A 25,010-nucleotide genomic window follows, 5' to 3' on the forward strand; every position below is an offset into this window, starting at 1 on the left:
CACAAGGAAGCCTACAGTTCTTATCGCATGGAGTATCACTAAACAAGTGAAGAACTCTTAATCCAATACTTCTCATGCATTAGGCCTACCTAATTCCATTATTCTCATAACCTCTCATATGATGTGATACTTAGAATAATTATGTAGACTATAGCTCGTATATATGGGTAAGTTAGTAAGTACGCGGTATTCACAAGGAAGCCTACAGTTCTTATCGCATGGAGTATCACTAAACAAGTGAAGAACTCTTAATCCAATACTTCTCATGCATTAGGCCTACCTAATTCCATTATTCTCATAACCTCTCATATGATGTGATACTTAGAATAATTATGTAGACTATAGCTCGTATATATGGGTAAGTTAGTAAGTACGCGGTATTCACAAGGAAGCCTACAGTTCTTATCGCATGGAGTATCACTAAACAAGTGAAGAACTCTTAATCCAATACTTCTCATGCATTAGGCCTACCTAATTCCATTATTCTCATAACCTCTCATATGATGTGATACTTAGAATAATTATGTAGACTATAGCTCGTATATATGGGTAAGTTAGTAAGTACGCGGTATTCACAAGGAAGCCTACAGTTCTTATCGCATGGAGTATCACTAAACAAGTGAAGAACTCTTAATCCAATACTTCTCATGCATTAGGCCTACCTAATTCCATTATTCTCATAACCTCTCATATGATGTGATACTTAGAATAATTATGTAGACTATAGCTCGTATATATGGGTAAGTTAGTAAGTATAGGCAATATTACGAAGGTACAATAAGGTGAGGTAAATTACATTACATGACAAGAGCAGACTTTTAAATTTTTTAATTCGAAACGAAATTGAATACTTTATACAAAAAATATCGATTACAAGTTAGTGATATTTTAAGTTTACGAATCAAAGATCTTTTCCCAGGCTCCATTTATAAAAATTTATCCATTCATTAATTAATAAATTCGACATTTTTCATCAAAGTACTATACATTCAAGTTTATAAAAACACAATTTTTAATGGACCAATAAATTTTAACGTTTATTTCTTACATTACATAACTACATTATCATTATCTAAAATTCACTAGCGATAAATTCATGAACTACAAATATTGAACAAAAATCCATCGACTAATGCTTCAATATTCTATTATAACTTAGTTAATTTGAATTAATTCCAATGAAATAAGAGTTCTTGTAATCATGAAACTTATATAGCATCGCTCCAATACTAACATGAATAAAACTTACAGTTACTGTAAGTCTTATAATCTCTTATATACATCATAGCAAATAATTATAATTGTATGGATAGAACTAGTCCGATAAACACATACATATACAACCACAAGAGCTGAGATAGAACAAGACCAAAAACACATTACACATATTTTATTAGATCAAATAAATCAAGAGTACACCTAATTTTTTTTATCAAAACAATAACATTATTAGGAATCTAATAATAAACAAATCATCGAATCAAAGTTGCCATGTAAACAACCTTATGTAAGTATTTTATTATTAAGAATGTTGATCTCCAGTTTTCGATTTATGAGTGTAAAAATCAACATTGAATATAAAGTGGCGGTAATCCTTATGTGAAGTTTGAAAACTGTATATTTCAATCACAAGTACATTAAACATCAACTTCCTATCAACATAATGTTAATTCTATGTGAGAGGTATTATGAAGATAGATCGTAGGGGTGGGTTTGCTATTTGAGAAATAGCACTGAACAACAACAAATATCAACGAGGTCTATGGAGAGAGATCAATAGGTGCTTCAATGATATTGATATTGAAATTCAAAGACTCAAAAAGCCAACCTATATTAAAAATAATATGAACAAGGTAGTCATTTCATGACGTTCACTTAGAATTTGAAAAAATATCCGAATGATTGAAGCTCAATATCATTGGACGACTGGAATACATTGTATGAAAACAATAATTGCCAGAAATAATTTTTAATAAATAAATGATGGGATAGATTGACTGGGGTACAGGAATAATAGTCAAAAACGATAACTATCAATCCGAACAAGAATTTGATTAAATAAATAATTGATTAGTAAGTACAGGTAGGATGAAATGACATTGATGACAATAATATGTTGTTTGGTTCAGGTAGTGAATTTTCTTCAACATAGGAAAGTGAGCTTTCAGCTAACTGTATGATTTCCGTTTGCACAGAGCTAGTTAAAATGGCTTCTCAATTTTAAGTGGATTAAATCCGTATTTCGCTTGTTATAACGTGGTTAATTTTGAGATTAAACCACCAGCTGATTCAAGTAATTTCAAGCTTTCACTGTGCAAACGGCTCAACGATTATTCGATGATTGAAACCGGCGTAGAAATGAAAAGTGACTGACAGTAGATAGATTGATGATAAAAGTATACAGTTAATAAATAATGCTGATTGAGGTGGTTATCACGACTCGCCGTTGCCGCTGTCGTCGCCGTCGTCGTAGTCGTCGCCGGACACGTCAAGGTCGTCGTCGTCAAGGTCGTAGTCGTCCACGTAGAAGTCGGTCATGTCGAGGGGGGCCTCAGGCACGCGCACCTTCGTCTTGATGCAGTAGTCCTCCAGAGTCATCGGAATCACCACGCCGTCCTTCTCAGCCTCGGCTCGCCCGCCCGACACCTGCCTCCTGCAACACACAACACCACACCTCATTCAACCAGCGACTACAGACGTTTGTTCGACGATACCTTTCGATTGCTTTTGTCTGTTTCAAATTGTCACCACTCATTCTTTGAACCACAGATCGATTTTGTTGGCCACGAAATCGACTTAATCCTTCTTTAATGATAAAACAAAATAGCATTAGAAGTGCATAAGAAAACAAAATATTATAGTTATTGATCATTAAAAGTTGCTTTCTCCAAAGGTGGTTCAACTAATAAACCCGTTAAATCAATGTAGTATAGTTGCATTTATGAAAATACGTTTCAATTAAATCAGCTGATGGTTTCACTAGAATTTGAGTTCAACTTTTTTGAAGAAAGCGACCCTAAAAATCTCAATTCAGCTATCAGCTGGATTATTGACCGAGCGAAGTGAGGTCTAAGATTCAAGTCGACGGTTTTACATTTCTCTTTATGTTCCGCATTTACAGCGAAACGCGGCAATATATTTTCATGAAATTTAACAGGTATTTTCCTTTTTGAATTTCGCGTCGACGAATATATAAGGCTTTTTGAAATTTTGCATTTTAAGGATAATACAAAAGGAAAAAGAGTCTCCTACTAACGTCAATATTACCGTAAAAATCACACAATATAATTATTTATCACAAAACAGCTGTCGAGTGGATTATAAATTGCATGCAATTCAATATCTCAATGTAACTTATTGAAAACACAGCTGTTGTGTGTGATTATTAATTGCATGCAGTGAGGCATGCAATTGATAACTTGAAGTAGCTGTGCCGGGCACTCTCTTTAATTCAGGCCTTTTCCCAAGTTATAATAGTAAATTTAATACGCAATAGACTAGAGCCATTATTGTAAGTGAGTTAGCGAAATAAATTATTTTCTCTCTCTATTATGAACGGCCATGACTTCGAGTTTCCCATGATAGATATTTAAAAATTGTGGCTCCGAGTCGTCGAGGAATTTAGATTATGGAATTATCTCTAAAACTTAGCCTTCTTGTCGCGACATAAAGTGCGATAAGTTGGAAAACAGCAAGCATTGAAATTATAACAAACTACCGATTTTGCAGTTACTATTTGGTCCAAAGGCTCTAGAAGCCACGCGACGATTGGTCAAATTGATTCCATTCGCCCAATAGGAGACCTGTTTCTAAATACAGTAGTGGGGATTCCCCAGTCGAGAGACCAGATTATGTTCCGGAGGACACTTTGCTAGGAGCACTACGAGAGTAAAGATGTAGTCACTATGTTTCCCCCTTTTTGGGCAGGTTTATAAGTTTATTTCAGTAGTTAATGTAGGAGCTAGTTTTATTTTTTATTAATGTTTAAATTTACTAGTAGTACCATGTCCTGAAAGGTTTAATTGTGTTTCTTCATCATGTACGAATAATTGTTTCTTCAAATAACCGCTAAGGTACGTAAAATAAGGTTAAAATATAATTTAGGGAATTTAATTGATTGAAACTTCCATAAGAGTATTGAATTAATTAAGCCTGTTATTTTTCCAGTTAATAATATTGATTGAGAATAATCCTTTTGATTTTATTAGTGATGGAAGATACTTATAAATTTTTTTCTACAGAAGTATAGAAAGTTTTCAGTTACGTTACATTTGAGTTATTGTTTCTGGAAATATATTATCGTAGAGTATTGCTGAAAGTCAGGAAGATAGCCTTTAAATTGGAATGAAACTTTTAAGATTATGTTCATATTGAGTTTATGACATTTTTTAATTTATATTTTTCAGACTCTGTTTTCTTATGTCTTCAAGGCTTTTGAATGATTTAGTCAATTTTTTATGATAGAAATCTTAATAGATGAAGAAGAAAGTTTTTCTTCTCCAGGAAATTAATATTAATGAATGTTCAAATTTAATACAATTTAAATTATTTTCTATGTGTCTACTAATTTTATTTAATTAAAGGTAAAAACTATCCACAAGATGAATCTTATAAGGCAAACATTATCTTTCCTTAAAGTGAAATTTTCAATATTTTTTTTCTTTTATTGTGTTATAAAGTGTCTTGTTTTATTAGGTGATAAATTCATAATTTCAGTGATACTAGTTTTTGGACTTGTATTTGTAGGTAAATCAAATCATAAACTCTGGAATGTTCATTTTTAATTAAGGTTCTGAGCAGTTTTGGGCGAATGCCCGTTATTTACACTTGGATTGCGTCCTATAATTCATAAATAATAAATAAAATAAATGTTGGCTGGCGCACAAGTTTCCAACAATACTAGCCGAGCTACTATATGAAAAATTATATTTGATTTCGCAAACCAAACGAAAAATATCATATAAGTTAGCATCATTTCAATTTGAATTATTTGTGAAGAAAGATCCATTAATTCTGATAAAAAGAATCAGTAGTTTAAAGATAAAAATCTATATAAAATGAGGATTCAAAGAATGAGAGAATTTAATTAATTGTAATCAATAGATAACTCCTGTTTTAGCTTTTGATGAATTGTAGGAAGAGTTAGAAATTAATGCTGTAATACATTTATTTACAGCGGTTCATGTGTGTTCCCAAACCAACTTCTTGTACTACCACCCCTTGGTTCCGCAACTTTATGTAACACCGCTTCAAGACACCCGTTCAGACGACAGGTCTAGGGACGTAAGAGGACGTCGCCGTCAAGCCAAATTCAACCGGTAAAAGCTCACCGCCAAAAACAAGGTACTGTAACCCCGACGATAAAGCAACGTACAGACCAACGAAAGTGCAGTGTAGTGAAACAAAGGTTCATTCGAGAATGTCAATCAAAAGTGGGGATTCAAAATTATTATGAAATGGGTTATATGGGTTACTATCGACGAAACTTGGGTTCAACGGGCTTTTCTTTCTTGAGTAATTTTATGTTGAAGTTAATTATTTGTTATTTGATGACTGATATTGTTTGGTTTTGTGACGTATTGCTATCTAAACGGGGATAGTAATGCGCCCCCGAATCAGATGAAGAATGTCAACAAAGTAACATGAAATTGTTGTTTCTGTTGTTCGATTTTAGTTGCCAATGTTTATTGAAACTGTTTGTATTTTTCAATTATTTCAAATTGTAGTGTTTTTCTATAGTATAAACCTATTAAATCAGGCATGGCAAGATTAATTGAAGTTTTCTTGACTCTAGCCCGTTCACCTGCATGAATTAGGTATAGACTCAGGTATTTTCTAGATGTGTCGGCCTATTTCTAAATTCTAAATTTTATTCAAAATTATCTTATCTATTATCTTTTAAAAAGTGCAGGCACATAGCATAGTATTTTCTCCCGACTTTTCTCTGCTTTCAACTCGGTAAGCTTTTGATGATAGTAGCATATCTGTTCGCATAAAATTATTAGCATTGTCGATACAGCAACCCAAACAGCCATTAGTCGTTTATACAATGATTATCTCGCCGACACGACAGGACAGGACAGATTTTACTCTGATGGACATTATTAGAGGAGACTGTGGTTTATAACTGCGCGAGGTCTACTGTTCACAGAACTACTAGTTAATGAAGCATGCAATAAATAACTCAATGAAACTTGAACTATGTCTCTTGAGTTTCACTGCTTTCAATAGAACTCAGAACTCAGCTGACAGAAAATCAGCGGCAATTTTGAGCTAGTTCTCAAAACTGGTGGGGGGGGGTTCATAGTCTAATCAATCTTCTTCCTCCTATTCATCCATATCTTTTATAATAAACAGTAATAAAATAAGCTCTGATTGACCTAACTGAGGCATCATCACGCCCGAACTACTGAACTGATCAACTTTGAATTTAGCACAGAGATAATGAATTTAGCAGAGATGGTTATAGGCCTATTTATATTCATCAATTCACCTTCATTTCAATGAATTCGTACGATTCTAGAACATAGCCTAAACACCTAAACTACGATGTTATAGAAGCTCTATCAGGACTTCGGTTCCTCCAACGACAGCATGGGTCAGTGGATAAGATACCGGACTCCGTAATAGTTGAATCTAGGTTCGATAAATCCCCAGGCGGGATTCGAACCCACGACCATGAGCAGCGATTTGTTAGCAAAATGAAGTTGCGACGCCTCAGAACACTCGACGACTTGACTACACCGACCGGCCACGAATATAAATAAATAATATACATATAAAATCCTAAATTACAGTTCAATTTAAATTTCACTATAACTGGTCTATTAAGTCTTGAAACTTTATCTGGGGTGAAGGACAAACTTTACCAAGATTATAATATATGATCACTCGACATGCATTGTGTTTCAGGTGGATTCGATAGTCTATTTTGAGAGGACCAACATTTGCATGTAATACAAGATTAGAATAGACGTTTCGTTTATCGCCATCTCCTCATTCCCTTGCTAGATATTTTCATCGAGAGCTACCTCTTAAATTGCTTTTGAAACGTGCGGGATTCAGGTAGCTTTTTTGTGACTAGATGGGTATAAAACCAAAGGTACGTTACTGTGATAAGCTGTTCGATTTTTTTTTCAATTGTGATAAAATGTATTAAATTGTAATTCTTCTCAATTTTAGATACAAGTGACGGATTCAAGAGTTCTCAATACAATCTACCAATTATTTTTTATAGAAATTATTCCTTAGAATAATAAGTATTGATGAGTGGTTGTAACCATAACATGAGGAGATATGTTATTGGCTTACGTTCCAAATTTCATAGTTACGCCAAACCGATTATTGTCGATTATTTATTTGCTGTCTTGGCCGGGCGAGAGTGCATGAGCGGTAAACCGAGGTAAGACTACCAGCTATGTTCATGCTATATTCTCTCTATGGTGTAACTCTACCTTAAAATTAACCTTAATATGTCTCACATTTCAAAGATTTCTATTAAGACTGGAAAACTCGTAGCCAATAATTCGATTGAATACTGTAAAACTTAAATCACCTGATAATATTTTCGTACTCCTTATCCTTTCCTTTCGAGTCCTTCCACCTACGATACATCACTGAAGCATCCACATTTGCCGGACTGAATGTGTTTGGTTCGTTTAGAAGTGAGATCACAGAGAGCAGAATTGTTCTGAAAAAATAAATATATTTATAACAACAGAAAATATAAAATTTGATGAAATGATCAATATTATATGTTCCGGTTAATAATAATTTCGTTTAAATAATACTAGCATATAGTCAAAAGCCTTACAATAATTTAAAAAATACTATTTAAAATAATCAGTTTGAGTTTTTTGTTGATCTGGAACAGCACAAAATATTACTTTCACTTTCAAATCTTCCAGTTCCTAATTGAAGAGATTTGATCTGCTTGGGTCAGTGCACCAGCTCAGTCTAAACGAAAATAAACCAGGTTTTGGTTTAAACTCATATCTGCATGTCAACCAAGATCAGGGTTAAACTTTGATGATGTATAAATATGTCTAATTTATTGTTTGGCTTCTGTTCGGGGAGAGACTCAAGAGATCTTTCTCGTCTTAAAACTTATTGCTGATTATCGCCAAGGTTCATAATTTAATGTTTGTGATGAACCACTGTTACAGCTAGGAAAAATGAAAGATACTAACTATAATTTTCCAAAAGCTTAATGAAGGCAACAAGACACCAAAATTTATACATGAAAGAAGTATCAATTTTTGGGTCTGTAAAATCATGATGCCCATTATTCAAACAATAAAAATCATAATCTTTTGAAACATGTTTCCGCTGTTCTGTAATAGCAGAATTCTAATATTTGCAGTAAATTCAAGTTATCTTGAATTAGGAAACAATATTATTATAATACAATAAATTGGGCTGTTGAAACTCTTTGAGCCTATTAGGAGCACATAACCGTTTTTCACTAATTGAGACTGGAATTTTTAAATTATTTAGATGTCTCACACAATAATAACAGGTTTGATAGAACAAATCAATTACCTGACATTTTGTGTAGGATTCCACCTTTCACAGGGGAGCTCTCCAGACTGTGGGTCATCTACTGGAGGGTGTAGGATAGAAATGCACAAATCTCCATTCTGTAAAATATTAGAAATGAATCTTTATTAGGACATTCAAAACTTGTAAGTGGAAATGCTTACAAAAATGGCAATTAAGAATAGAATAGAATATATTAATATACATGGATCTCGTCAAGTAAATATAAGATAAAATAAAACAAACATCAGATAACATGAAACAGCATGAGATAACATAGAAGAACATTTGGCATATCAAGACTAGATTACAAATAGAATCATTCTATGGTCTCAAATTCTCTGTCAAGGTATTCCTCTAAGGTATAGAACACCCTATTTTTTAATATCTCCTTCACCTTTTTCTTAAACATATCTTTAGGAAGGTTTCTAATTACATAGGGCAATTTATTGAAAAGTACGAACTGTTGATATCCATGGCTCTTGTAGGATTTGTGTAATCTTATGACGGGCTTTACCAAATCTAACTTTTTCCTAGTGTCATGTTCATGAGATTTATGTTGTTTAAAAAAAACATAATTCATTTTCTTTCATTTCATTTTCTTTAATAAAAACTACATTGCTAAAATGTACATACTAGCCAGGGTCATAATGCCCAATCGTTTAAAAGTTTATCTGCATGATTCCTTGCATTTCAGTCCCCCTATGCATCGTAGAGCTTTCTTCTGCCATAAAAAACACTTTTCCTCCACCTACTGTCAAAAGTACTTACTTTACTCCCTGAAACATGATACTAAAGTGTCACTTTTTCGCTCTCGGTACTAAAAAACAGAAAAATTCCCTAGGGAGTCAAAGTGACTCCAATTAAATAACATGGGAAGCATCTCCATTTTAAAAACGTACATTTGGAATAGGTCAGAAGGTCTAAGCTCAGATGAGGAAGCATATAGAGTAGTCATTAAACCAACTAAATTCAATACCTCAACCAGACATTTGATCGATATATGAAATTTATGTTTGTATGCTGAAATTATTATTACACACTTCATATCACTATACTAAAAAAATGTATATATTTTTTCTTTTATTCCATGTTATTCAAAATATCAGCCAACGAATATTACTAATTAACTAATCAAATTTGAAACGGGAACTTCATCATAGCTGTAGTTTTGGCTGTCATTGTTACAACTTTAGCCGACAGATAATGCTGTCGGAGGAGAACTGTGATTACAATCCAGCTGTTTCTGTTTACTTTTTAGATTATGTTGTAACACATTGTTTGGTCACATACGTTTTTAAAAATTATTTTATTAGCAGTTTTTATAAAAATGTAGATGGAGGAAAAATGTTGTGTATATCACGAGTGAAAAATGTTTTTTCTCCCTCAGGAAAATTGTTGCCCTCGGCTTCGCCTCGGGCTTCAAACTTTTCCCTCAGGGAGAAAAAACAGCACTTTTCACTCTAGATATACAAATAACTATTATTTGCAGTGGCGCTGTTCCCCCATAATCGAAGGCCGTGATTTGAATGTGAAAGAGAATTGAATATTTGAAATTTCGTAAATTTTCAAGAATGGCAATTACGAATACAGTTTTAAAAGCTGCGAATAATCACAACGAGAAATATTATACTTTTCATTATGGGTATCTCTCTCTTCCTCGTACTCATCATTCTTTTTCTTCTGCCAAGAAATCGCAAAGGTTCTGATTCTCAGTGAATGTAAGCAATTATATCCTTGTTTTCACAAATCTTACAATATTTCGTTCATCAAATTTCCACCTTTGGTCCTCCATACACCTATATTTAAATTTGTACCTTCTTATTCTTCTAAACATTGCTTTTTCAAATGACCTTAGCGCTTTTATTTTTCTCAAGCTTTTGACTAATATTTTCAAAATCAAGTTGGAAAAAATGCAAAATGAGTAGTCTTATCTCATATCACTAACTCAAGAAGATAAGTTGTTCAATGACAGCTTAGAATATCAAATAGTGTCATTCAAATCTCATTGGAACTCATATAAAACTGTCAGCACTCTCCCTCTTCCGATTCATTCATATGCCAGACGGAAATCTACAAAAACCAGATGCAGGTCTGTATTTAAAGTCAAATTATCTTCCTTATTGTGAATACTTTATCGTTAGTGCTTCTCCTTTGTCTAAAACCACATTGCTAATCTCCCAATATATCTTGAATATCATTCAATAGATCAGAGAGCCATGAAGAGAACACCAACCACATGGTAGTCCTATCCCTCGTATTTAATGACAGTGACTTTCAAAACACACTGCTGCATCGAATTATATTTAATGGGATGGCTGTTTCAACTGTCTTAGTTTAGATTATCGATGTGGGTGTGACATTAGTTTCTTCATTCATCATTATCCTCAATAATATCGAACTTTACTTAATCATATAGTGATATGTAAAGATATTAAATAACCCTTTATTTATAACCCTTCTAATATATTGAAAATTTTTGTATGTTTAGCATGTAATTTATTTAACACTGTCATTCTGATCAATAATGATCATAATTGAGTAGTTATTGAAGACTCCAAAGAATAGAATACAAGATCCGTCAATATTTTATTGGTCCTTATTGAACTGAACACTGTTAACAATTGATAGAATGTAGAAACAGATAGAATTGTTCCATAATGGGAAAACACACCTCATGAGAAAAACAACAAATTTTGCTTAAATTCATTGACCTTATTTATAAAAAAAATATTGTATTTCCTAAATCGTCAATCGTCACCTCAAGTGATTTGTGAATTGATTAATAAATGAAAGAAGGGAAATAACATAGAGTAAATTCTTTACTCTCTGGAGAAATAATCATAAAAACATATTTAGAAAAGGTTTAAAAAAAACTGTCTCAAAAGATTGAATTGAAAGCGACGAGTTTACAACCTAACAGGAAGCAAGTAAGTATCGTCAGAACAAAGAAGGAAAGAGATTGAGTGCATTCTCTACGTGAGAGCAACAGTGATACAGCAAACAATCGAGTGTTGAGAGCTAGACCTGCTCACGCACGCCGCGGAAGTTAGGGAAGATTTTTCCAACGGAAAATGGTTTGGAGTGCCTAATTGTAACTTTCACTTTTCAGTACAATTCATCCATGACGAAGCTTTCTCAACGGTACCAACTACCAAGCCTGCTCCAATCACTCCATCGATTTCTTCTTTCCATTGTGTTTTTTTTTTTTTTTTTTAGTTTCCATTAATGGTTCATAAATTATTTATAACTGACGAAGAATAAAATAATCAGCAACGATAACAAGTAAATGGTTGATCACTTTTGAAGATCAAGATACTTTACAAAATAGCTTCGAATTTTACAAAAAACTTCTTGTTTTCTCAAAGATATTGCCTTCTATTCGAATGACATTGTGATGTTTTTCAACACCAGGGGAAGAGCTAGCTGTAGGTTTCTAGTCATACAAAGGATTGATGTCATTCTATGAGGAATGACTGAAAACATAATTTTACTTATTAATAAGTGAATAGAGTAGTATTTCATATTTTATAAGACTAAGGCCCGGTTGCAGAAAAGTCTGTTGAATTTTAACAGTGATTAAGTGCTAATTGAATCCGCTGCTCTGATTGGTACTAGTGGCATTTAACCGTAACTTAATCACTGTTAAAATTCAACAGACTTCTGTAAAACCGGACCCAACGATTTCAAAACAAGAAAGTATGAATCCTTTTTAAAAATTTTAATGTTCAATTATTTCTTGGTTACTCAACTCCTTGTTAGCCATTTTGCGCTCTCACCAAAGATACTAGACAAAAAATTCAAGATTTTAATAATCATTTTAACCACTGTTGCTTAATGATGAAGTTAAGTACCATTACTATAAATATTTGATGGGTTGATAATATTAACAATGAATTGTGTTAATACATCTGTGATCCAGTTTTAGATGTTCAGCTCCTTAGGAATTGCAAGTTAGAATCTACTCCATACTCTATTATGCAACGAAATGAAGAATATAATGAAGAATGTTCGAGTCATTTCAACTACAGCACTATATTTTGATAAAAATTGTAACTTGTGAGAAATATCAGTGAGAAATATCTAATTATTTACTATACACTATTTCTCATTTTAATAAGTTAAGTAGATAAAGAGATTCAGGTACAAATTGGAAACTAATTAATAAACTGTACACGTCATACACAGGATATTATATTTAGCCCTGCATTCTTTATTATCATCGTAACTATAATCTGACCAATAAGCATGAGCTAATTAATAATTTTCACCGCTATTATTGAAATGTTGGGCGGTGAGATAATCACTGTTCCACTTGTCCAGTGAAGTTTGGTTAAAGTGGAGAGATCGAGCAGCCAAGTATCTGAACAAAGTGAATTGAATGGAAAGTACAGGCCCATCAGCCAGCCAGCGGGCATTGACTCCTTTCTTGTTCACGGTTTTCGGCCAGGAACCACTCGTGGTACCCCCTCCCACCCCCTACAACCTACCCCCCCCTAGCTGCCCGACCGCACGTCGAAAATCTAAACAAAGCAAAGAAGAGCTGAGAAGTAAGAAGATGAAAAGCGACCACTTGGAGATTCACTTCTTGATTGCTGCGAGCAAAATGAAACAAACTTGGTAAATCGGGCGACTCCAACCTCCAACTCTTCTGTCTCACAGAGAACAACAAATAATAGGAAAAGACATGCCAGACATGGGGCTGCTGTGACTGTACTGCTTACAACTAGAACAAGGTCGACAATATGCCGTCATTCGATAAAAGCGACACGTACCAAATCAATTAACAAAGAGAAATATTGAAATATTTCAGTGAGCACAATCAATCTAAATTACAAACTAACTTCATATAGGGTTATTAATTTGCTTGAACTTCCAGTTTTGATTGTAATCTTTTTAATTCTAACATAAAATAAAAAGTATAAAATTCGAAAACTTATATTGATTTCAGTTCAATTTAGTAAAACTAGTACTGTTTACTTCTATTAGCAAATGGATGAACTAATAAAATAAATATCCCGTACATTTTTTTACAATTTGCCTGTTATCTCAACTCTCATCATATTCGTGAATAAGGATTGAATAATTTATATTCTGATTTAGTTTAGTAGTAGTTCAAAATCAGAAAATTCCTTTCAGCAGCATGATAAAATCAGAGACACCCTGCTGCGTAAATTGACCTTATTCTAATCAATACTGCTAGCAAAAGGCAGAAGCCAAACAAAACCCTTGGAAAGAATATACTGAGGGATCAAATTGACAGTCGAGGGCATACAGAGGTTTTTATAAATAAGAAGAACCAAGGGTTCAATGAATAGAGAGCCAAGATAAATCGATAAGACTGCTGCAATAAGTGAGAGAGAAGTGAGTGAAGATGTTATCCCTTACAGAGAAATTGGATGAATCTGTTCATGTTGTGACGCAGGAATTGGTATTAAAAATGAGTCAATTCGAAGCGAAGTAGGACAGATTTCTTGAATGGGATAGAAGAGAAGGGTATGCCAGTAGCAGAATAGGCGTGTTATTTGTTTGTTCACTCCCCTCTGCGCCTGGCTAGCTCATATGCCCCAACCTATAAACCCACATTTTTGTTCTTCTGAATAGTTCTCCAGTTGAAGAAATCATTTTCGATCAATACTAATCATCTTTGAATAGAGAATTACAACCATTGTTTGTTGAAAATTTCAAGAAATAGTCATCATTAAGTAACTCATTCAAGAATCACTAATTGACTTCATATTGAGTTGAAGAATACATCAAAAACTGTATTTAAATCTAAATACAAGGAAAAAATTTGTTTCCTTTGAGATAGAATGCTTTACTAACATGCTACACTAGAAAATTGAGGAGGGCGAATTCAAACTATGTGCATACTTTCCTGCCGTGATAGAACTGTTTACTTCAAATCTACTATTTGCATAACTTAAAAATATTGAATTATCTATTGCAAGCTATGTCTACAGTATATGTATTTCTCTAATGATTAGTTGGAATAGAAACAAATGAGTTAGAATCAACTTAGAATAATTGTTCTGCTTCCTGAATGCATCTACTGTAATCATCTCTAATCAGCCACTTTTGAAAGTCTACGAAATAAGATGTTAATTTGCAATTTTTTTACGAAATTTTGTTCAAAAGGGAAATATTTGTTTAACCATATTTTCATATTGGCACAAGTTCGGTTTATATCATGAGGGTATCAATCAATACTGGGAATCAAGTTTCATGAAAACGAAAAGAGCCTCTTCACTTAGTAAAGATGAATTGTCAATAGCCGCATTCTAGATGCCAAAAGTATTAAATCGTAACTCAAAATTAGAAAATCAAAGCAGAAAATTAACATTCATAGATCCTCTGAAACACACAAAATATAAAAACTTCTAGTATTAAATTTTGTCGTCTCATCGTCTACTCGGTGGCAGAATGCCATCGTCACAGGGTCTTTCACGAAAGGTCAAGGAATTGATTTAGTTTACCGCATTCAATCAGACAATGATTTCATGCATTTGCTATGACGAAGAACACTGATAATCACTATAATTAGCTGAAATGTCTGAAAGCGATCAAGGAAGTAACTTTATTCTCTTTTACTTGCGAATTGGTTCTCATCACTGCCCCTCTGCTCATTGCTCATCTTTTGATTATACATAGACTCTACTAAGTCTACAGCTTCAAAACAACATTCAGATTCCTCTCCAATAAATATAATTTGAGAACAATGATTTTAAAACAAATAATATAATTTGATTGATATAATACTAAAAGGTGACAAAATCAGAAACTTCATTGCAAGAGAATAGCCTACTGTATTTAAAACGTTTACTGCAATTTTCTTATTTCTTGAAGATTTAAGAGAAAAAAAAAACAGAAAATTAATAAAGTAAAATAATTATTGACCGAGGGAAGTGAGGTCTAAGATTCAAGTCGACGGTTTGGCATTTCTCTTAATGTTTAAATGTTTATATGTTTCTATGTTGCGCATTTACGGCTAAACGCGGTAATAGATTTTCATGAAATTTGACAGGTATGTTCCTTTTTAAATTGCGCGTCGACGTATATACAAGGTTTTTGGAAATTTTGCATTTCAAGAATAATATAAAAGGAAAAAGGAGCCTCCTTCATACGCTAATATTAGAGTAAAAATCAGACTATAGAATTATTAATCATAAAAAATAAGCTGTCGAGTGGACTATAAGTCGCATGCCATGACGCATGCTATTCAATATCTCAATGTAACTTGGTGAAAATCAGCAGCTGTGTAGACTATAAATTGCATGCCTCATTGAATGCAATTTTTATACACCATTAAAAATAGGATACGAACTTATAACAGCTTGTCTGGCCGCCTAGATGTCTTCTGGTTTTCTCGCGCTAAATTCCGGAAAGTGTTATATGATAATTAAACCTTGTGTAAGCATGATCTGATCAAATCAATAGTTGGTGTATCAATGTGGATGTGCATATGGTTTCGGACGTCGTTCAGTTATAAATTTTGTTTTTCTATTGATAACATTTTTGTTCATTATTTGTTATTATATTCTTTAATTTTTAGAATTTTGAAATTTTGAATTTTAAATTCTCAATTTGTTTTATTTTACTTTTTTCATAAGTAGGCCTATTTGAAATCTTTGTATTTTTCATTTTTGAATTAGGTGGTATTTTTGTTGTTTGTACTTATTTATTATTGCATAAGTTCGTATTATTTTTATCATTATTTTTCTTTTTTCATTTGTATCTGAACAATTTTTATTGTTAAGGAGACATATTTGGGGAAACCCGTTGTCACCATTGTGAATAAATAAATGAACTATTGATTGCGTGCAATAACGCATGCAATTAATAACTAAAATAACATAGTATTGTCTCTGGAACTTTCTCTGCTTTGAACTTGGGCTGTCCTGTTGCCAGTATGTCTTGAAGGAGATTAGCTTTTGATGTTAGCATTTTTGATACACCAACCCCAACAGCCATTAGCCGTTTTCACATCGATATCTCGCCGACACGACATACAGACAGGATTTACTCTGATGGACAGTATAAGAGGAGGCTGCGGTTTATAATTGCGCGAGGTCTACTGTTCACAGAACTAATAGTATAAGTAATATTGGAATGAGTGCATTACATACATTACAATCAAATAAGTGCTATCAACTGTAGACAAGTATTCTCTCCATGATGTTTCTATTTACCAAGTATCTATCTGTGTGGACTGTACAGGAATTAATATGAAAATGACAGAGTTGTCGTCGCTCCAACAAAACTATAACAAGTATTCTACGAACTTTTTGCCTAGTATGAGTCTAGTAAAAAATCAAGAAATTCAGGAATTAAACTTCCTGAATTGAAAGGTGACTCCCGACATTTGAACTTCAACATTAAAAAATTGTTCGGATGGAATTTAGTTTGAATTTCAACTTTAGAATCCGCTTGATTAATAATCGGGTTTCAAAGGCAGTTTAACAACTTATTAGACTTTGAACAGAAATCCTTGTCAGTGGAAAACCTTGGACCGACTTGGCCGAGCTCATCGTAGCACAAGTTTTTTAGAATATTCTTAGTCACTCTAAACAATGATGAAGCAAAATTATTGTTTTGAGACCAATAAAATGCTTCCCATCACTTATAGATCAACAATGAACAGTTGTCATGTAAGATAGGACAATTTTTGCTTCACATTTGAATCTTTTCAAGATTCTGCAGGCAGTCTGCAGTCAGGCACTGCACTTTAGCACTTTGCAGTCAGGAGAACTGCGCATGCGCAGGTACAGGGAAGTTGACATTATGAGTAGCTCTTCATTTATTAGAGATTTTACCAGTTAAAGTGAATAATTAAGTGTTTTAGATTTTATCATACTAACCAAATAGTGCCGTTCAATATTATAATCACACTTGGACCCTGTGAACTGTAAGTAAAGACTTGTGATATCCACTTTATTCGCGATTGAGGGTTTCTAACCTCATTTTTAAACTGTGACAAACTGTTTTTCGGCAGTGTTCTGTTCTGATTGTCTGTGCTTGTGTATACTGATTAAGGAGGGAGAGAGTGATAGATTGATTGACAAGCGACTGAGAATACTGCTTGTTTTTGCTAGAGACTAGGCTTTTGCTCTTATCTGGCTGGTAATTTGATGAGCGGCCTTTCTGTTTCTATCTATAGATATAGACTGGCGTAAATTGTATACTTGGTAGCCGGAGTTTTTGGTTATTTTGACAACGGAATGTTAGTAACTTTTGATTCCGAAACAGCTAATCTGAACTGACCTACGCCAACGATAACTACGGTAAACCGGCCGCGCCAATACTTAAATATACGCACCGGGTCACTTTCTCTTCGTATTAATTTACTTAATCGGAAAAGAATTTCAATTTTGCTTATCTTTGCGTGTGATTGTCTGCTACTATCCTTGGTCTTTTCCAACTCTTTCCTTCCACGGGCTTCCAAATTGTTTCCTGCCTTGAAGGCCCTCTTGGCGCTGTTAATCTCCTTTGACTCACTCTTCCTTTGACTCTTTTGATAAGCATAATCAAAATTCTATTGTTTTTCCTTGTATGCGAATTAGCTCTATACGATTGAAACAAATAAACAGTCAATGAATGTGAAATCGAGTAAGATTAATATGAAATCGACAATAGAAAAGAGCAAAACGTCAAAGGGCAACCCTGCTATTTTATATAATAATGTTAAATTTAGAAAAGGATCTTGCACAAGTAAAGGTGATATTACCTGGCGTTGCCTTGTCAAAAACTGTTCTGTATCGATAAAGACAAATAGCAGTGCATCTATTATTCGAGAAATTAATGGGTCGCATACACATGATAGTCTGGCTATATCATCTATTGAAACCGACGAGGAGTCGCTGCTATTATCTCCGTCTAATGTTGGCAAAGAGATCAATTTCAATGATTCTAATATTTGTGATAAGTCTCAAACAACCCATGAATCTGCCTTGGAGCTTGAGAATCTACAGTTGAGAGATAGGATAAAAGTTCTCGAGGAGCAATGGAGTGCGGCGATCAATCGTTCGATGGAGCTCGACTTTCGACTGATGGAGGTGTCGGCGAGTGAATCGCGAGTGCGGGCTGCGGGAGTTGAGAGTGAGGAGACGTCTTCTCGTGAGGCTACACTTATGGATCGGATTAGTCATTTTCTTAAAAATGAACTTCTGACTGATACGGATATGGACTGTTATTGTAACTATTTGATTGATTCTTTTTCAGGTAAAAATTATGTTGTTCTACCAGCGATAACTAGCATGATAATTAATGATAAAAACGCAGATTTATCCTTCCTTAAGGAAATTGTCTATAAAAATGATATAATTGCTTTTGTGGTGAATGATAATCAGCCTTCCAGTACTAGGGATGGTTGGTGTGGTTCACATTGGAGCATTGTGCTGTTTGATAAAATTGGTAAGGTGTTTTTTAAGCTGGACTCAATGGGTGAACTCAATGATAAATATGCGGAGGCTCTGATAGGGAGAGTAAGTTCGATTTTTGATTCAGATAGGTTGGCTTATATACCTTGTCCTCGCCAGAACAACAACTATGATTGTGGAGTATTCGCCCTGTTTTTCCTTGAGGAAGTGTTCAAGTTTCGTGAAAAAAACAGTATAACTAATTTAACAGAGGGTCTCTCTTTTGATTCTAATTTTAATGCGGCCAATTATAGATGGAGGATTCTTTGTAATTTATGTCAGATACTGAAACCAAAAACAATGTCTAGCAAGTCGTTAGGATTACTAGAATGTAGAAATTCAGAAAATACTGTTCAGGGTACGGCACAAATTTGTAATGACATTCATAATAATTTCTCAGTTTCTAGACAGGTAAGAACTTCTAAAACTAAAAATAGTTCTGTTGAGAAGAAATTAACAAATACTGATCTTGGTAAGCGGAACAAAAATAAGATTAAAATTTTCAGTGACAGTCACGGTCGTGACCTGGTTCACTATCTCAACAGTGTGGATTCAGGCAAATCTAATTCAGTCAGTGGGTTTATTATGCCGGGTGCAAAATTAAGCCCGATTGCCCGTAATGTTGAAAGTGATAGTGCTGATATGACCAGTGATGACCATGTTGTGCTAATGGGAGGGGCCAATGATGTATATTGCAACCAGTCTGCCAAATTTTTGAGAGGTCTGCTCACTGTTCTGCAGTTGTTGGTATTCACTAATGTTTTAGTATCTACAATTCCAGTCAGACATGACCTGCCTGACTGGTCTTGTGTTAATGTTGAAATTAGAAAAATAAATGGTAAAATAAAAAAATTGTGTGGGAAATTTAGTAATGTGAGGGTTATTGATATCTCAGACCTGCAAAGAGATATGTTTACCAGGCATGGCCTTCACCTAAATAGGAAAGGGAAGATGGCACTGGCTGATAAGATTGACAAATTAATGAAGTGTTCAGTTGATAATAGAAGAGTAATTGAACTAGGGTATGGAGAATGCTACTCGGAAAACTAATTGTTGGTCCTGTTGAAATCTTTCGCGATCTACCAATTTCTAAATGCAAAAAACAGGACCTTCAGAGAAATTTAATAGTATGGTCACTGAATATTCAATCCTTAAGAATGAAGCTTTTTGAACTGGAGGCTATTATAAATAAAAGGGAAGTTGAGGTAATCTGCCTGAGTGAGCACTGGCTAAGAGAGGAGGAAATTTGCTTCTATGTTCCTCAAAATTTTGTTTTGGCTAGCTTCTATTGTCGACGTTCTCCTTATGGGGGTTCTTCGATCTTAGTTAGAGAAGGGCTAGATTTTAAACACATTGACATATCATCTTATTGTTGTGAGACTAGTTGTGAGGCGTCAGCTATTAGGCTTAACAAATGGAATGCCCTAGTAATAAGTCTTTATCGTACTCCAAGCTCTAATTTTGAAGAGTTTATCACTAATTTAGAGCGGCTATTAACATTTGTTACCAATAGGATTAAAGGCTTCAAATACCTAATACTGGCAGGCGATTTCAATGTTGATATAATAAAAACCCTAGAACCTAGTACTCAACATTTCTTGAATTTGTTGAGATCATTCGATTTATATTGTGCAAACTCTTCTCCAACTAGGTTCAAATCATGTCTGGATAATGTAATTAGTAATGTTTCTGCTGCATACGTTCAAGTCTCTCAATTAGAACAGGGTTTGATATCGGACCATGCGGGTGTTTGTGTATCTTTTAATCTAGAAAATAAGCTATCATCTCCAAATAAGTGCAATGAAATTGATGAAAGCCCTGGAAAAACAATTTCTATCAGGTTATTTTCGGAGAAAAAGTTGGATAATTTGAAACAGTCTCTTGTGAATGTTTGTTGGAAAAAAGTTTACAAATCCAATAATAATGTAAATGAGGCAGCTGAAGCTCTTTTAAGTATTGTAGTGGAGTGTTTGAATAGCAGCTGTCCTAGATTGTCATTCGAAAGTAGAAGCAAGAAAAAATCTGTGACAAACTGGTACACACCTGAACTTGGAAAATTACACATTTTACTGTTGACATCCTACAGTAAATTTAAAAATACTTTAAATGAAGATGATAGAAAAATTTATAAGAATGTAAGAAAGCTTTACCGAAAAAAGTTGATAGAAGCCAAAATAATAAATAATAGTAAATTTATCGAAAAAGCAAACAATAAATGTAAAGCTGCATGGTCGATTGTAAAAAAAGAAACTTATACTGAAACCTTCAAGAAGCCAATTACAATCCCTCCTGACGTTTTGAATGAGCATTTTTCTAATATATCGAATACAATGCAAAATGAGGTTCAGGAACAAAGTGAAGCATCATTTTTAGAATTTTTGATCAAAGCTCCTAAATCGAAATATAACTTTAAATTGAAGACAGTGGATATGATTTCTGTTAAAGCAATTGTGAATAGAATGAGTAACTCCCGTAGTGAAGATTTCTATGGAATTTCTAATTATTTAATTAAAGAGATAACTGACGTTATTCTGCTTCCCCTCACGTTTATTATAAACCTGATTATTGTCATGGGATGCTTCCCTGATTGTCTGAAGTTGTCCAAAGTCACACCTGTTCTAAAGAAAGGAGATCATAATGACCCTTCGAACTACAGACCGATTTCTCTCATACCTATTATCAGTAAAATTATAGAATTTTGCCTGCTTATACAATTATATGAATATTTCATGAATAACAGCTTATTGTATCCCTACCAGTATGGTTTCCGACCTAATCACTCCACAATTGATGCGGTTGAAAAAATTGTGGACCTAATCTTGCAATGCTTTGAGGAGAAATGTATGGTAGGATCCAGTCTAATAGACCTGAGCAAGGCCTTTGATTTGGTTTCGCATGAGATATTATGTAAAAAACTTGAATATTATGGTATTGTAGGCAAGGAGCTAAGTCTCCTAAGAAGTTATCTTCAGGGTAGGAAGCAAAGGGTTATCATAGATGGTAAATGTTCCAATTTCTTGAATATATATGCTGGTGTTCCACAAGGATCGGTACTTGGACCGTTTCTCTTTTTGGTATTTGTAAACGATTTTAGCTTCAATGTATCGGGTCTTTCCGTGATGTATGCTGATGACACCACCTTAATTCAGTCAGATGTGAGCATAGAAAATATCAATAAGAAGCTTGATGGATCTTTGGTACAAGCTAAAACATGGTATTCAACCAATAAGCTTAAGATAAATGAAGAGAAAACGGAGAAAATAATATTTCAATTGGGACACTCAGCAGGTCTTGACAAAGAAGTTTTGAAACCAGTGAAACTTTTGGGTATAATCTTGGATGCTAAACTCAGTTGGGAGGAGCATGTTGATGGTCTATGTAAACGCTTAGCCAGAGTAGTATATCTTCTGAGGCGACTGAAAAATTCTGTAAGCTCTGATACAGTAATGATGACATATTATGGTCTTTTTCACTCTCATTTGGCTTATGGTGTTAGAATGTGGGGGAACTCGACAACACACAAGAGAGTCTTCATATGGCAAAAAAAAGCTATTAGGGCTATCCTAGACCTTCCCCAGAGAGAATCATGTAAGCCACACTTCATTAAACATGGTATTCTGACCTTGCCATCTTTATATATTCTATATAATGTTATGCATGTGAAAAAAAGATTACAGAACTTTCCCAGACACAGTGATTACCATACCTATAATACAAGGAATAAAGAAAACATTGTTACCCCTAAAATAAGACTGACCAAGAGTTTGAAAAGTCACATGTTTTTACAATTCGCTTTGTTTAATAAGTTGCCAGTAAATGTTAAAACCCTGCCTGTTAATAGATTTAAAAATGCAGTTAGTTTGATTTTAAAACAGAATGGTTACTATTCGGTCGACGAATATTTAAAATCATGATGATGTTTGGTGCTTTGAAATGTAGTAAATGTTAGTGTATAATCAGTAACAGTGTGGTTTTCCAGGTGTTTATCAAGTACCATACAAAAATAATAATAATTACAATAGCCTGCTTTTTTATAATATTTTATTGAATTTTTAAATATTTTGATAGTATTGTATTGTAATGTTTCCTGACTTATATTTATTATTAAGTATATTTGAATATGACTTTTTATGTGTATGTTTGTATTCTAAAGCTTTACTGCATATTGACACTGCCTATTGCGATTAATTTTGTTCAACGGCAATAAAGAATTCTTATTCTTATTCTTTTCTCACAATTAAACTTTCCCTAGGACTCAAGCATTCAATAGCTACTAGAATTGTATAATAAATCAATATTAATCAACATTTATAATTACATAATTTGTCAATTAATTAGTCCTTTACTTGAAATAAATTTGAGAAGTTAAAGATTGAGACTAAAAATCTATAATATTTTTCTAATGTTATATTATAAATGTTAATGTTGTGTTATTCCTTTACTTGAAATAAATTTGAGAGGTTAAAGATTGAGACTAAAAATCTATAATATTTTTCTAATGTTATATTATAAATGTTAATGTTAATGTTGTTTAATGTTGTGTTATTCCTTAACTTGAAATAAATTTGAGAGGTTAAAGATTGAGACTAAAAATCTATAATATTATTCTAATGTTATATTATAAATTGAAATGTTTGATTTTATAGAAAATGGAATACTCACTTCGTACACATTTGGATGCCAGACTTTTGTTAGGAACCTGATGCTGGGTGGCGAATATGGGTAGTCGGGTGGGAATTTCATGTGCGCCTGCAAAACAACAAAATAATGAACCTTAGAGTAAAACTGAGATTGCTGAATAGAGGACGATGAAACATTGTAATGAATGTATGGCTCAGCTGAACACAGGAAATAAATAATAAGTCACTAACGATAAGGTAAAGGTAATAAGTTATAGCAGAGATCACAGAATAATATTTACTTACTTTATGGTTGTAGCAAAAGCCATTTTTCCATGTACCCTATGTACTGTTCATGAACCGTTTTCACATTTCAATTATAAACATAATATAGTAAGATTCATTTCATATAGTTAGCACTTTGATTCATTTGGTTTCACATTTGGTTTGCTATCCTTCTCTGTCATTAGACACAGTAGATAGCTCTACCCTCTTCCACCTCTGCGCCGATGCCAAATTGTTGAACGCTATGAAGAAATAATATAATGAACAAAATATTCAATCTCAATTACCAATATGTATTATTAGATAATGAGAAGATATATTTTCTTGATGAATAAAATTTACAGCATTTAACTTTGTATTTCCGTTAAATAAGAATGGAATATATTTGAAAAATAACTAATCCTAATTAACGAGAATCAACAAATAACAAGCAACAATATTATTCTTATTCATTTTATTTTTTTATTTGATAGAGCAAACAATAGTCGGAAAAGAAAAAACAGGATATACAATTATATCGGATATACGGGGATAACTTGAGTTACAGATGTACTACAGAAGACTACAGAAGATGTACTACAGATTTTTTTTTTCATTTCATCACAGAAGGGGTTGGAAACGGAAAAGTGACAACAATGCGTTCCTATCATTTTCACAGACTTTATAAAGTGATTCTCACTATAGTTGATTTTCTCGTTTAAATTTGATTGAAGGTTGAATATTATTGAATTGATAGCTCCGAGTACACAAAGAAAATCAATGAATTTCAGATGTATTACCTTCATATGAGAGTATTAGTTATCAAACAAATTTAGATAAGAAAATTCATCTTTGTCTCATTTTTTTAAACCTTTCTTGGGCTACAACTACATGAATAAAGGCTAGACATTGTGAGAGAAGGGGGAACCTTGAAATCTTGAAGAGGAAGCAGTGCAGTATATAACTCTGACCTTTGAAACTTTTCTAGTCTACGATCAACAAGTATTTCCACGCAAAGTTGAATGTTTAAAAGACAGGATAATCAGGACAATGCACTTAAACATTCAATTTCGCAGTAAATGCTACACCTCAATTAAGAAAATAATGACAATTGAAATGAAAGGTCAACAACAAAGAATGAAACCAAGGCATACAAAAAAGTGTGATAAGAAAC

The 25,010-nt window shown here is 33.5% G+C and overlaps 1 protein-coding gene across 1 annotated transcript in view; it reads right to left on the reverse strand.

Moving 5' to 3' along the window:
- Nucleotides 1-812: 812 nt before the first annotated feature.
- The window catches only part of LOC111043317 (ubiquitin-conjugating enzyme E2 R2), a 35,510-nt gene continuing 11,312 nt past the window's right edge, over nucleotides 813-25,010 (reverse strand). Inside the window, exons 2-5 of the mRNA XM_022328230.2 lie at nucleotides 23,616-23,702; nucleotides 8,542-8,639; nucleotides 7,556-7,690; nucleotides 813-2,653 (exon numbers count right to left, since the gene is read on the reverse strand). Coding sequence (XP_022183922.1) covers nucleotides 2,434-2,653; nucleotides 7,556-7,690; nucleotides 8,542-8,639; nucleotides 23,616-23,702 — 540 coding nt within the window. The 3' untranslated portion in view covers nucleotides 813-2,433. The remainder of the gene's footprint in view (nucleotides 2,654-7,555; nucleotides 7,691-8,541; nucleotides 8,640-23,615; nucleotides 23,703-25,010) is intronic.

Source organism: Nilaparvata lugens, chromosome 2 (genome assembly GCF_014356525.2).
Source record: "Nilaparvata lugens isolate BPH chromosome 2, ASM1435652v1, whole genome shotgun sequence".
In the NCBI taxonomy this organism is placed as follows: Eukaryota; Metazoa; Arthropoda; class Insecta; order Hemiptera; family Delphacidae; genus Nilaparvata; species Nilaparvata lugens.